Source organism: Vanellus vanellus (assembly GCF_965231255.1).
Source record: "Vanellus vanellus genome assembly, chromosome: 14".
Lineage (NCBI taxonomy): Eukaryota > Metazoa > Chordata > Aves > Charadriiformes > Charadriidae > Vanellus > Vanellus vanellus.
In genome coordinates this window covers 277,369-292,513 of record NC_138919.1, presented here as the reverse complement: position 1 = coordinate 292,513, position 15,145 = coordinate 277,369, and the positions used below count along the sequence as shown (strand labels likewise).

At 52.0% G+C, this 15,145-nt stretch overlaps 1 protein-coding gene across 1 annotated transcript; it reads right to left on the bottom strand.

Moving 5' to 3' along the window:
• Window positions 1-6,886: 6,886 nt before the first annotated feature.
• On the bottom strand, window positions 6,887-10,408 carry LOC309677704 (galanin receptor 2b-like). Its single transcript, XM_082490564.1, has 2 exons — window positions 10,020-10,408; window positions 6,887-7,724 (listed from the first exon to the last, which is right to left on the bottom strand). Exons 1-2 carry the CDS (start codon window positions 10,391-10,393, stop codon window positions 6,986-6,988), a joined length of 1,113 nt encoding a protein of 370 aa, XP_082346690.1. The 5' UTR covers window positions 10,394-10,408; the 3' UTR covers window positions 6,887-6,985.
• Window positions 10,409-15,145: the final 4,737 nt, after the last annotated feature.

Genomic DNA, 15,145 nt, shown 5'->3' with positions numbered 1-15,145 from the left:
TTTTTGTCTCTAGTGGCTATTAACATGTTTTTCCACTTTCTTCATCCAGATGTGCTGATGATTGTGTTACTGCAGTTCAAGAAACAGTGTGAACTGAGCTGAGTGTGCAAGACAGGCAGTAGGAGACCATTAGCACCCACCACTGACTTTTGTAAAGATCCAATGTTAATATAGTCACCTTTCTGCATGTCCTTTTCTGCTGGGAACTGAACTGGAATTGTGAACAAACTCAATTCTTTGGGAGATGAATCCTTTCATAGACTACCAGCATGATGGAAAGATAATTCTCCCTCTGCTAATGTGGGAATGATACAGGACAACCAAACACAAAGCATGGTCCAAAACCCACTGAAAGGCAGTGATCTCTCCTGGTGGTGAAGCCAGACCTGGAATCGCTGCCCTGGCAACAGAGAGTCAAGTCTGGGACCTGCGAACAAAGGTTTGATCCTTCGAAGCAAAGAAAGAGCTGTGAAGGCATTGCAGGCAGTTGGCTGGGGACACCTGGCTGGAGGTGGTGGAGGTTGTGCTGGGCAGGTTTTGCAGAGCTAAGAGGCTGTGTCTCTGTAATTTAAGATGGCTCATCTTCTGACTCCACTAGCTCTGGCACAGAGGCACTCTGAGGAGGGATTTTATTCCAGAAGAAAAACCTCTCTGCTGACAAAAGTAAAGTCCCTCAGACCTGCCCTAGCCCCTGTGTATCTTCCATTCCTTAAAAAAAAAACACTGAATGACCAGAAAACAAGTAGAAAATAACTTCATAATTGGTAAAACCAAGAGGAGTCTGTACAGGAATGAGCACAAGTATGTACAGACACACCCAGCCACAGAGAGACCAGCACAGATAAGGTGCTTTGCTGGCACCCTCAAATCCTGATTTATAATCTTGATTTTAGAGCTCGATGCTTGGAACGCCCCTTTCACAGCTCTGCCTGTCCTACTTGCCAGCTGCTCCGACCTGAGGTTTGCCAGTCATCCCCCGCCATGCTTAGGACAGGTCTCTGCAGTTGCTGCCACCTGGACCCCCTGGGACCCACAGCCCCATGTGGGGTTTTCCCCATAGCTAGCACCCAGACACAGTCCCACGTGGGGCTGGCTGGTGGTCCATGGGCCTGGTCTCAGAATGGGAACCTCACTCATGCAGGTGACTGTGCTCTGGAGATAGGTACTTTGGGCTACAGGGGTTGGCAGGATTTAAATCTTTGCATGGGATGCCCCGAGGAAGGAAACATCACCTTCCTCTTTGTGGATCAGTGTCTGATTTCATTCTAATTGCTGAGCCAACAGGTAAGTGCTTGCTTACTGGTGATCAAGCCTGGTCATTAAGGAGCTCACCTTACTGCAGTCGCTCCATACATGGGGACTGAATTCAGGGGTGCTGTGTAAAATCAGTGATCGCACACCTATGGCACCAATCCTGGTGACAGTGAGTTCACCTGCTGCTCCTCTGCATCTCTGCTGGGCACTGGCCCCGGTTTGAGCGTCCCTTCCCCAGCACAGAGGAGCTGAAGCAGCAGCCTTTCTCCAGGGAGAGCGGGTACAGCAAGAATAGAGGAATGGCAGCCACTCAGTAGGTACAAAGCCACCTGTCAGCCCAGCACTGAGCCTTTGTAACAGGAGCTGTGGGTGATACCTACAGAATGTCTGTGGATTTTCACCCCTGATGAAAATCTTTGCATTTGGGCAGAATGGCTTGTGTGGTTCCAATTAGCAAGACAGCAGAACCTTGCCAGTCATGCACTCAAGGGACCTGGGGCAGCTCACTCTTGTCATCTCCAGAGCTTCCTGAGAGAGCTGTGTGTGACCAAGGGATATGGGATACCAGGTCTGCTGTCCCCCCAAGCCAAACACCAAGGGGTAGCCTGTGCTGTCTTGTAGACATGTGTGGGAGGTAGGGCTCAACTGCTTCTCTTCAGTGAGAGCTTTCAAGTGCTCTGGCTGGGCCCAGTTTGGAGTAAGCACAATTGCTGTATTTATTACAGCAGCTGATGCAGAAGGATGTCCAAGGCAGAGCACGTGCCTCTGCTTCTCCCTGTGGCCTCCTTCCCATCCTGGCTCAGCACCATTACCAGGGTTGGGGTGCAAGGTTGTTTGCAGCCCCTCTAGACTGTGCACATGACAAGGCATGTCAGTACCTGCCAGCAGTTCTGGACGGGAGCCCAGCCTGGGCACAGTGAGCTCCTGAAATCCCTGCGTGTGCCCCTTTCCGACTGCTGCATCTGTCAGCAGAGATTTTTGTGCAAGGGCCAATATGGTTACTTGCATGGGATAATGCACTTCTGAGACTGGGTTTTCTCTGAAGAGCAAGCATGACTGTAGCTGAGCTGGGATCCATACGAGGAGCGAAGGTTTTCTGCTAGCTTTTGGGTTTGTGAGGGAGGAAACTATCTACCTTCTGCAAAACACACAAACTAAATCCAGTTTTGTTTTGGTTTGGTTTGAACAAATTCACAGTTTGGTTTGGTTTGGTTTGAACAAATTCACAGTTACTTTAGATCGAACTCTTCCATCCAAACCACATTTGAAATTTGTCTCCTGGTCTAAGCACTCCAGGAGCTCTTCTTGTGCTGCAGGCTGAATTTTCAGTCAGTTTGGGGAGATTCTTGAGAGCATTTCTGTGTTTAAAAAGAATTAGGTACTATTTCATGAAGCATCTTCTCCATCTTGCTGTCATCTCTTTCTGAAATGTTCTCTCTTGGTCTTTGCAAACAAATGTGGATTTCTATTTTGAGAGGAAAAACTTTTCCTCTATTTGAGCAGATGCAGACACAAGGTTAACTGTCTGAGTGCATTGTAAGTAGGGGGCTGCTTTCTTTTCAGCCAGGGTTGATACCCCAGGCCCCAACTCCATCCATCCCACTGTGTCTCTTCCCATCAACTCCCAGGTAACTGACTTGACAGCAAAGTGTCCGAAATTGCCATTAGCAATTGAACTCGGTGTGTGCTCCTCAGGGTCGATGCAGATAACAGGCCCAGGTGAATGAGATCTAGGGACACAATGTTCTCCTTTGGGGATGGGGTGATGGAGTGAATCCCACAGGAGAACAAGTCCAGATGAAATACTTGGAAAATCTGCAGTCACCTTCCTCCAGAGAAAAAGAAGTCTAAAATGCAGCTACCACTCAGCACCTGTCTTTCCTGTACTGTTGCCTACGCCTGGACCTCACCAGCAGGGCTAATGAGCAATGATAGATGCATCCCAGTTTGATAAGTTCTTGTCTGGTGGCTCCTGCACAGATTTTTTTCTCCCCCAAGAGAAGAGTTCTGGTGAGAAAGCTCTAGCAGTAACTAGAGCTTTGCTAAAGGCCATGGCTGTCAATCTGATTCAAGCAGAGACAAATCAAACCTGGTTCCTTGAGGATGAAGATGAGGCAGAGAAAGTGTTTCCTGATGGGATGGAGCAATTGGAGGCTGTGAATGAAGGAGAGTAAATTGCTGCTCATCCCTTTTGCTTTACCGGAGGGGCCTCAAAGGCTGCCCTGATGGTGGAGGAGTGGGGAAGGATAGAAGAGTAATGTGTTCTTTACAGAGCACAGAAGAATGTAAGACCTTGTACCAGGGCAGAGGTTTCAGCATGCATATCTGAGAAGCTTCCTTAAGAATTGGGATGGGGACTTGCCAGAAGCACCTGTGAGAGGGCACTCCATTGCTGGAAGTGCTGTGCACTGTTCTGCACCCACGCTTGCTGGGCAAGATGCTGCCCTGGGTACCCTGCTCTGCCAGCCAGAGTCTTGCTGCCTGGCTCTGGTTAGAGTGCAGGGTCTTTGGGCCAGGGACTGCCTCTGCTCTGGGTTCCTACAGCATTGTGCGGTGAGGGACCACAGCTGGGATTTCCAAGCTGTCCTGCCATGGAGCTGGTAGCAGTGCTGGACAAGTGGCAGAGAAGGTGTGTGGGAATGTAGCAGGCTGGTTTTGAGGCCCAAACATGTTTTTCTCCATACAAGTCCCAGTTCTAGAGCTGGAAGGAAGGTATGCATTACCCCAGCATTTGCCCAGCTCTACAAGTTTAGGATCATCTGTTTGAAAGGTAGGGTAGCCCCTGAGTTAGTGAGGATAGTTAGTTGGACTATATTGAACACAGCAAGGAAGGAATGGTAAATTATTCCCAGCTTTGCCCAGGTGCTAGTCTCTGGTGAGGAAGTGTCTTGTGCTTGCAGATTTTGGCCTCATGAAGCTTGGCTGTTGTGAGTTACCAACAGTCACAATGAGAAATATGTGTCTCAGGTCAAGTGTTCCTTGACTTCTCAGTCAGCTGGAGTGGCTTTTGGTTCTCTGGGTAAGGATGAAGGAGAAAGCAAATAAAGCAGATGTGGGAGTCTACTATTGATCACCCAGCCAGGACAATGACACCAATGAATTATTCTACAAGGAAGTAAGGGATATCTCTAAATCAACTGCCCTTGACTTCATGCATGATTTTAATCACTTCAGTGCCTGGTAAAATTATGGAGATACTTATTCTGGGAGTTACTGAAACACACTTGAGAGACAACGCAGTCATTGGTCATAGCCAGCATGGGTTAACGAGGGGAAAATCCCGCTTAACCAGCTAAATTTCCTTTTATGACAAGGTCAGCCATTTAGTTGACCAAAGGAAGCCAGCAGATGTGGTGGTTTTGGATTTTAGCAAAGCTTTTGATACTGTTTCTCACAGTATCCTCCTGGATAAACTGTCCAGCACACAGTGAGACACGTCCATCGTACGTTGGATGAACAATTGGCTGATGGGTCGGGCTCAAAGGGTTACAGTAAATGAGGTGACATCAGGCTGGCAGCTGGTCACCGGTGGGGTTCTCCAGGGCTTAATTTTAGGGCCAGTGCTCTTTAATGTCTATATAAATGGTCTGGACGCAGGAATTGAATGTACATTAAATCAGTTTGTTGACGATACTAAACTAGGAGGAGCTGTGGACTCCCTTGAGGGTAGAGACGCCTCACAGAGAGATCTGGATAGACCAGAGAGCTGGGCAGTCACCAACTGTATGAAATTTAACAGAGCAAGGGCTGAATTCTCCACCCAGGACACAGTAATCCTGGTTATATGTACAAATTGCAGGAGGAGAAGCTGGAGAGCAGCCTCATGGAAAGAGATCTGGGGGTTTGGGTTGATGGCAAGTTGAGTCAAATGGCAGCCAAAAGAGCCAACCGTGCCCTGGGGTGCATCAAGCACAGCATCAGAAGTTGGTTGAGGGAGGTGATCATCCCACTCTAACACTGCACTGGTGTGGCCCTGCCTTGAGTTCTGTGTGCAGCTTTGGGCACCTCAGTAGAAGAAAGACATCAAACTATGAGAGTGAGTCTGGAGGAGAGCAACCAAGATGGTGAAAGGCCTTGAGGGCAAGACTTATGAGGCACAGCTGAAGTCACTTAGCTTGTTCAGCTTGGAGAAGAGGAAGCTGAGGGGTGACCTCATTGCCATCGCAGTCTACACCTTCCTGAAGGGGGGCAGCAGAGGGGGAAGTGCTGATCTCCTCTCTGGTGACCAGCAAAAGGACACAACAAAGTGGAATGAAGATGCATTAGGGGAAGTTCAGGTTGGACATTACAAAAAGGTTCTTCACTGAGGGTGGTCAGTCACTGGAAGAGGTTTTCCAGGGAAGTGGTCACAGCACCAAGCCTGTCAGAGGTCAAGGAGTGTCTGAAGGACGCTCTTAGTCATATGGTTTAGTTTTATGTAGGCCTACAAGAAGTAGGGAGTTGGACTTGATGATTCTTATGGGTCCCTTCCAACTTGAGGTCTTCTATGATTCTGTGATCTCCAGCTATTTAGCAATGGCAGGAAGGCACACACTTGCATCTAATCAGCCCCAGTAAGGGAAATTAGAGTTTTCCCTCCTGAAGCTCCAGGGGGTCAAGTGCATGCTTAGATCCTGAGAAGAGATTCAGTATGCCCTGAAGAGCATCTGCTCCACTATGGAGAGCAAGCGTCCTCTATCCCCTGCACAGACTCTGCCATGCAGGCAGGAGGAACCATAACTGAACTGACTGCCTCTGCCCACTAGCTCCTTGCTTGCTGTCATGGTTTGGACACTTGCCCATGGGACCTCTGAAGTGTGGTGGTCAGGTAAAGCTGCTTTATGCACTGACAGTAGACTACTAACTGTGGAGTGTGGAGGTCAATTATCTTGGGAGAAAAATAGCAGCCTGCATGGGGACCTAGTGGCTATGTCAGTAAACATGGCTGTGGAGAAAGAGTAGGGGACACCAGACAGGGTTTGGCTCTGCAGACTTTTCTCAGTGCTGGTTTTCATGGTGCACTGTAATTTACACTATTTAGGAAAAAGGCCCTGTTGAGGTATGGGGTAGCCCATCCCCACCCCAGATGACCACCACAGGCCCACTATTGCCTGGACAAGGGAAGTACATTTATTTGCTCCGGGTTAGAAAGACATTTCTATAGTATGTACAGCAGCAACATCCTACACATGCAGAGAGCCCACAGCCTGCCTCACATCCCAGGAGAGGACCCAGTCAGTGAGAGAGCAGCACAGTCAGCACCAAAGCCATCCCTACAACCATCCACGGGCTGTGCCAGCTGCTTTCCACACCACCTTTGCTTGTCTGGCCCTGCCTGCACTGCCCATCTCCCTTGCCATTCCTGCTGTGGGAATCAGTCCGGCCAGATGGGGCATTGGGAGGCAGAAGGTACTCTTTGACAAATAACCAACGTGTCCAGAACAGTGAGGCCATAGAGCAGAGGAGTTGGAAGGATGAAGGCTAACAGAGGAGCTGGAGCTTTAGTCCTTGGAGTCCAGGTGGTCTGAGGTTCAGGAGCAAGTCTGTGTCCACTCCTTCCTTTGCATGCAGCACGTCATGGGGACATGGCTCAGGAGAACAGTTGTTGCATGGAATGGGAAGGAATGGCAAGGCCAGAAGCAGTGTATAGCAGTTTCTGGCTTGCCTCTCCGGCATCCTCTCTCACTCAGTGGGAAAGGTGGCCTGAAGCTGGTGGCGCAGCCAAGCTGGCAGATGGTGTGGAGCTTGGCCACTAGGAAATATGAAGGGGCTTGGAGGAAATGGAGGGGACTGCTGTGGAGGCTGGGTTCAGCTCGCACCTGTTATTCTCCTCATGCATCTGGGACACTTCAGTGGAGCCTGCCTCAAATCCAGGCACAGTGTGGGCAGCGTGCACCACATGCACCTTGTTGCAGTGCTTTTTCCTCAAGAGACAGCTGAAAACTTTTTTGAAGCCCTTGCGGAAGTGCTTGGACACCAGGGCATAGACGATGGGGTTAAGGCAAGAGTTGGCATAGGCCATGCAGTGGGAGAGCAGGCGGAAGGCATAGGTGGCCTGGTTGAAAGGGAAGTCTCCGTAGAGGTATCGGAGGATGACTACATGGTAGGGCAGCCAGCAAAGGCAGAAAAGGATGGTTACAATAATGATCATCTTGGTTACCTTCCGCTTGGCCTTCTTGGACTCTGATATGTCCTCCAGGGGGTCCACTGCTGTCCACAGGTACTTGATGGTCCTGGTGTAGGAGAGGCTGATGACCAGCACTGGGATGACATAGCCGAAGGCAAATGTGCTGGTGTCCATGACCCTGCGTCTCCACTCCTCCCAGCCAGGCATGCAGATGTATCTGGACTCCCACTCAATCAGGTCATAGTAGCTTAGGTAGGGCCCAGCAAAGACCACAGAGAGGCCCCAGATCACAGCCATGGCAGCCACTGCATTGTGGGGGGTCCGCAATTCCCGTGAGCGCAGCGGATAGCGGATAGCCAGGTACCTGGAGGGGAGAGCAAAGCAACCAGCACTGAGATTTCAGCCAAGCTCTGCCTGGCCACATAAACTCCAGGGTCAGTTTCCTTCATTCTCCTGAAGGCCCCTGAGCAGTGGCCTTACATGTTTTCTCACATCCTCTTTGAGACACAGTCCTGGGTGAAGCAGCTTTTCTCTTTCTAGCAAGGATGCTTCTCTTCCCACAGGCTTAGAGTGGCTCACCCCTCCGTACATAGTGGGGTGGGTTACGTCCCTGAGTTAGGACCAGCCAGATGGTGCTGTGGAGATCATGCAGATATCCACTGCTTGGCAGATTTTATCCAGCAGAAAGAGGTTTGAACTGAGGATTCGAGACTTGGGGGAGCTTCACTGGGTGATGGGCACTGTGCAGGCTCCTGCCCACTGAAGGCATATTTCCAGCCTTCTCTGGCTTTCAGATCAGCCTGGCGGGGGGGAGAATTGCTCACTGGAGCCGTGGCTGCCTCCACCTTGGTACCAAAGGGACCAAGCGGGCCCTTGTCTTTTGGTACTGACTGCTTTCTCAAGCCAGCCCAAAGCAGGCAGTGATGGTCTGTCTGCTCCCTCCAGCAACAGTGGCCAGACATGGCGTGATGGCCAGCTCTGCTCCCCCACCTCCAGGCAACACCATCAGGCAAAGACGTAGATGTCAGCAAGGAGAGAAGGTGGCTTGGTGCTTGTGGGTAGGGGATGGAGAGGAGCTGTTAGCACAGACAGGAGTGCAACTGCTGCAGCCTCAGCCTGCTAGCATCCACAAAAGGATACTCATTTGATGCACTGTAAGGTCAGCAGTGCATGTAGATAAGACACACAGTGTGAAGGGCCACATGTGTGACAAAACCCTTGTTGCTTGCTGGTCCTGTCATCCTGAAAGCTGCTGGCAGCTTTGCGAGAATCACTTCACATCACACTGAAATGCAGCCACCTCTTGAGCGGACCACTGCACTACAGCACACAAGTGCCACCAGAAAGGGAGAGAACACAGGCACTAGGACCTTGCCAAAAAGTCTTTTTTTTTAAGATACTGTCCCCGGTTCTGAGCTGGCTGGAGAGGCAGACGCACTCACATGATGTAGGTGCAGGGAAGCAAGAAGCTTAGACCACAAGAAATCTCGGGTCTTCCTCATGACAGCAGCCAAACTCCGTAACCACTGGAATCCCAGAGGACTGGGATATTTTTGTTGGGGATTCCATGCGACCCCCCCTCACCCCAACCAGGGGATGCCAGCATCTCCGGGTGGGTGAATTGCTGAAGTGTCAGACCACTGCTTGAGGCCAGGTGCCCACTTCTGCAGGTGGCACCTGGGAGCAGGACAAAGTGGAAAGGGGCTGGAAGAGTAGCCCAACCATACTTTTTGCTGCGATTTAACCCATCCCAGGTATTCCCTGGTACTGTAGTTTCCTTCTCCCTGCAGTGCTGTGAACCTCCTCATTGCCGAGGGCTGTTTGGCCCTATCTTGTCTTGGTACCTTGGAAGCAAGCACAAGGAGCAAGACGGGCCAGAAGTGGCAGTCAAGGCTTGAGCTTACCCCAGTGGGGACCTCTTCCTTATCCTGGACTGTAAGTGTGGGCTCAGTCAGAAGTGGGGCAGCTGACACAGTCACCTTACAGAGCCCCTGGGAGCAATGTAGGTGGCATCGATCGGCTCCAGAGTGTCCTGGGTGACCTCCCAAGAAGGGACTTGGCTCACGGTGCGGGTGCCTTTCTGCGCAGGGTGTGGGAGGGCTGGGGGCGGTGGGGGAACAGGAATTGCTAGATGACAGGTTTTGTGCTGGGCTGGTAGCCCCTGGGGAATGAGATGTGTTTACTGCAGGGCTGGGATCTCTCTTGGGTATTTATGTGACTTCTCTTACATTGCCCTCTGTTTGCCTTGCTTGATGCTTTTGCCTTGCACATGATGCTTTTCTGAAATGGTGACTTGGGGACAGCCTCTGAGTGGCATCTCTAACACAGAGCTAAGTGGCTCTCAGTGGGAGTCTGTGGCACAGCGGGGACCTGAGCTTGGGTCTCAAGTGCTCTAACCACAGGGCAGGTCTTTCCTACAGAAAGTGCAGACAGGAGCAGCACCAGCTTTGCACTCGAGAGATCTGGGAGTGCTGCTTGGGGGTTGTTAGGGCAAGGGAGACACAACTGGGCCCCAAACTGCCTTTGGCATGGATTGATACCACTGGGGTTTGAACCATCTGCTTAATGGTGGTGGGCCATGATCTTCCCATGCCCTCACTCAGCCCAGCTTCTCAGACTGCCCTCCTTCCCCAGCCCAAGGGGGTTAAAAGACTGTTACCTGTCCACAGAGACGGCAGCCAGGGTAAAGCTACTAGCGTACATGGTGAGGTAGATGAAGAAGTGGACAACCTTGCAGATGAAGGAGCCGAAGACCCAGCCCTCAAGGGAGTAGATGGTGGCCTGGAAAGGCACACAGAAGACAATGAAGAAGAAGTCAGCCAGGCTGAGGTTGAGGATGAAGAGGTTGGTAGTGTTGTGGCCCATTTGCCCGTTGCGCAGCAGCACTGCCAGCACCAAGCTATTGCCCACTGTGCCCAGGAGGAAGATGAGGGAGAAGACCACAGGGACAATGACACTGGCAGGGCTGAATTGGTAACTGTCGGAGGAGTTCCAGTACCCAGCCAAGCTTGCGAAGTCCTCGTGCTCTGTCATTCTGTGTTGTGGCGAGATGTTGGATCCTAGGGCAACACAGGGAAAGATGTGAGAGACTGGAGAAACACTGCTTAGCTCCTTAGCTTGGCTGATGGGCTTGTTGACTTACTGGAGATGCAGAGCCCCGTTTTCAGCTCTGTGACCCACATGCTTTTCAGCAGGTTCCTGTTGGGGGTGAGGGGTGCCCTGCTCCCCCCTTCTGGCCCTAGAATCCACAGCCTATGTTCAGATGCTGCCTTGGACTGATGATGCTGGAGGTGAGGTTTTGGGGAGAGGAGAGGATGGCATCTGTCCTCAGCTTCCTTCTCTGTGGGAGAATGGAGCCAGGATCTCCAGCTCCCAGCTGGTTCAGCTGATGGCAGGGTGTGATGTTGCTTCCCAGAAATGGGGCTTCAGCCCCAAACCAGCCAGCTGGACAAGCCAAAATGTTTGCTCCCTCAATACTGACAGGCAGAGTTTTATCTCCCCCCTGCTCCCAGCTCTTTTGGTACCTGCTCCTAGAATAAACCTTGCACACTAGAAATAGGGCTGGAAATGCTTTTGGCAGTGACAGCTACTACACAGCTCCATGTTGTGCCCTGGTGAGGACTTTCTGAGGAGGACAGCTCTACTGAGACCATTCCTACTTTGGTTTCAGTGACCCAGATACACATTCCCTTTCTGCATCTTACAGGGCAGCTGTCCCTAGGACCTGGACTTTTTGTATCATTCCTCTGCCCCCAAAATAAGCATTTGGACTGAAAGCACTAGTTTCTCTGTCACAGGCACAGAAATCTGTCTGTGCATTTTTGAGTTCTGGAGCTGGGGGAATATCACATATAGATACAGTCACAACTTGCCTTGAATAAACACATGGTTTGGGTTCTTCCTCCCCTCTGCAGTGTTTGTAGGGATGTGCTGTGGTTACCAGAGTGTGTGGCCCAAGACCAGCTCACCGCAAGTATGGAGATCGTACAAGAAACCAACATCTAGCTTGTGCATTCTCTTTCAGGCTGAAGAACTAGCAAGTGCTCCTCGGGGAGCGCTGACAGCACGAGTGCCTGAAGCAGAAGCACTGCAAGGGGTGTGTGAACATGGGTCCCTGGCTGCAAATGTTCCTGATATCAGTGCAGATTTGGGGATGCCAGCAAGCTGCCTGGAATCACATTGAGCCCTGTTCAACACTACCACAGCTGTAATGAGGCCATTCCCATACAGTTGCAAGTATCCCTGGAGGCAAGTGCCAAAGGCTCATAAAGTTTCAGAAGCAGACTGTGGTCTTTTGGTTGGCCTATTGTGCACTGCCCAAGAATTGGTACAAGTCAAATACCCCACTTGTCATGGCAGCCTTTCCTCTCTCCGGGCAGTAGGAAACTCATGCTGCTGCCTGGGAGCTGGACTCTGCTCTCTGGGACCCCAAAGGTCACTGCACCTCATTTATGAATGTGTGGATTGCTCCCGTAGCACCTACCAGTCCCGAAGCAGAGGGGGTTTCACAGGGACGGTTTCAGTTGCTCTGACCTCTTCTCCCTGGTGACAAGTGATAGGACAAGAGGAAATGGTTTTAAGTTATGTCAGGGGAGGTTTAGATTGAATATTAGGAAACACTTTTTCACTGAAAGGTTTATTAGACATTGGAATAGGCTGCCCAGGGAGGTGGTGGATTCACCATCCCTGGAGGTGTTTAAAAAAAGGGTAGATGTGGTACTTAGGGACATGTTTAGAAGTGGTTTTTGTCAGGGTAGGTTAATAGTTGGACTTGATGATCTTAAAGGTCCCTTCCAACCTCAGCAATTCTATGATTCTATGATTCTATGAATGTGAATTTGCCTTGTGGCAGGTGCAGCACAGAAATTTTATGTCTGGCTTAGACTCTTCTGTTTTATAGTAACCTTGAGCTCCATGAATGCTGCTTGTGTGGCAAAGGGATGAGCTGGGATGAGCTCTGGAAAGTTGGGATGGCCACTACTGAAGTGCATGCTACTTATTTTTGCTAGCTCTGCCTCAGTGCTCAAACAAAGCCAATTCAAATGGCAGTGTCAGCTCTCAGTACAGGTAAAAGTGCCCCTGCAGCCAGCTGAAGAAGAGAGTAGCCCATGCAGTAAGGGCATGCAGGAAGCCAGGGACCTTACACAGGCCCTGGCAGGAGTGGGAGAGATACATGGAGCCTGCCAGAGGGTCTGGTGCCAGAGTCTGGTTGAGGACCTTGGTCTCTTCTCATGCTGCCCAACTCCTTTGAGAGCAGGGACCTTACCCATATGCAGGGGAGAGCAACTCAGGCTGCCACTGGTGTTTTATTCTTACCTCTAGTTGATTGTACTGGTTTAGGCTTGGGATTATATGCCATGCAAGGCTGTGGAACTGAGATCGTTCTTCCATGGGGCTGAGAAAGGTATTAGCAAAGCTGGAGAAGAGCTGACAAATCAGCCAGAAACCAGCCTCTTCTTATCATCCACCCAGACAGTGCCTGTGTTGCCTGGTAGAGTCTCTGGCTTCTTCACCCTGCATCTCCTGCCCCACCCTTCTCATTGCCAAGCATCCTTTCTTTGCTCTCTCTTGCAAGGCAGATGAGCTGCTAGTCAGCCCTCTTCAAAGGCTGCTCTAAAGAGAAAAAAAAGACAGGGAATACCTGCCCCCCCTCCCCCCCCCCCCCCCAAATCAAGGAAGGCAACCCTGCAAATCTGCAAATGTCCCCCCTCACTGGTGCTGGTTGCATTCCAAATTTGACATCCTGTGATGTGCACACGAGCAGCTCATGCTTTACTTGGAAAAACTGTTACTGGCTGTCAGAGAGGCACTACTGTTGTCATTTACCACTCACCTCCAAGCTTATTTCTTGAGCCTGTAGGATGGAATTTGGGGAGCTTGGTGAGTTTCTTTCAGGGACAGGCAGTGGCCAGGAACAGAGTGCCAGGAAGGATGTGGTGGCAGGTTGGTACTCGTACCCTTGCCACAGCTTTGAGGTTCTCCCTGGTCACCCATGGCTCATGACCCATCTACATGAAGGCAAAGTGCTTCAGTCTCCTTTACAAATGGGAGTTGAGACACATAGAGCACTGAGGTGGCTTTGCAACAGGCTGGATCAGGGAACTCACTGATGCAGCAGAGAAACAAATCTTTATCTCTGATGGGTTAGCGCTGATTCACCCCTTCATGCACAATCCTGCCTGCAGACAGGACAGCAACAGAACAGGCAGAGTGAAAGCAGGGTCTCTTATGTAACATACACAAACTGTGACACTGATGCTGGGGCACCGAGATGCTAAGAGTCTCTCATGCATCATTCAGAGCATCTCTGGCGGAGTGGGATGTCTCCAAGTCCCTATTTAGCATCTTTTCAGGAAGCTGCCACTCGCCCCCATTGGCTCTGTTGTCCCTTGGAAACATTTTGCAACCATTTCACACCCAACCACTTTGTGGACAGGTTTATGACAATGCACCTGACTTTCACTTGGTTCTAAATAGCCTTGACTAGCAGTGAGAGGGATAGCTACTCAGAGCAGAGGGAAACTGGAGAGCCTGGGCAACAGGGTGCCTCTCCCACATCTGCTACTCAGGGTTAGCAGGGGCAAAAGTGATGTGACAGATGAGGTAATATTCCCAGGGATGAGAACCCAAGGAGTGGCAACATTGGGATGCAAGAGACCTAATTTTTCTAACGAGGCTTTGGTGAAGGACTGGCAGGGACAATGGTTCCCGTTACCCACCTGGTGAGGATAATGGAAGGGCCAACAGAGAGCCTTAGAGGGGGCAGGCAGCAGGTCGTGGCAGGGATGCCTGCGAGCTAGCACGGACAGCTCTTGTTTCAAGGGAAGGCCAAGAAGGGCAGGAGGAGGAAGGGTAAGGGGACAGACAAAGCAGTGCTGGGGGGACAGCCCAGATCCTGCTGGTCTGCCCAGACAGGAGCAGGGCGAGGAGTGGAGGGGAGACAGGGAGCTGGCACTTTGAACTCCCTGTTTCGGCGGGCTTGGGAGCCAGCTCCCCCCAGCTCGTTCTGCCACTGCCTCCTCTTCCCTGTTTGCTCAGCAAAGCTGCCGCCAGGCACCTCATTCGCCCCTCGGGGGGACAAGGCAGACACCCCCCCCCCCCCCGCCCTCGCTCGGCCACCTTGGGGACTCAGCCCGGGAGCTACCGCCGCTCCGCCGCTCTCCAGCCCCCTGCCCGGCACCCCCCTCCTGCCTGCGCCCAGCCTGGACACGGCCGTCCCCCCGCCCCAGCACCGGACCGGGTCGGGCAGCCCGAGCGCTGCCCCTTCCTGCGGCAGGCACGGCTGCCGGTGCCCCGTGGGGCTGCCGGTGCCCCGTGGGGTTTCCCGGCCCCCGAAGCCGCTCCCCGGGCTCTGCCTGCCGCAGGGCAGCGGTCGCACCCTACCCGCTACCGGACCCGCGCCGCTGCCGCTGCTGCCGCCGCCGCTGCTGCCGCCGCCGCTGCCGCCGCCGCTGCCGCTGCCGCCGACCGGTGCTCTCGGGCAGAGCCCGCTGCCGGCGGCGGCTGCGCCCCAGCCCAGAGCATCCCTGGGCACACGCTGCCGGGCACGTGCACCAGCACTGACACACACTCACACACACAGCTAGCAGAAACACACATGCACACTCCAGCACACCCACCTGTGAACACCTGCACCCTGCACCACCACCCCCCTCCCTGCAGAACACACTTGGCACTCCCACCAGAGCGCACACTTATAAAACCCATCAGTAAAGCACACACGCCTCTCGAACGCTGACACCTAGCACAACCTGACACACGCCTCCCCTTGCACACGCACCCGCA

What these genes read in the sequence shown, in the direction of transcription:
- LOC309677704 (XM_082490564.1), bottom strand. Translation starts at nt 10,393, where the DNA reads ATGACAGAGCACGAGGACTTCGCAAGCTTGGCTGGGTACTGGAACTCC. An exon ending in GCTGCCGTCTCTGTGGACAG is followed by an intron (nt 7,725 to 10,019) that starts GTAACAGTCTTT and finishes TCTCCCCTCCAG; the next exon opens with GTACCTGGCTATCCGCTATC.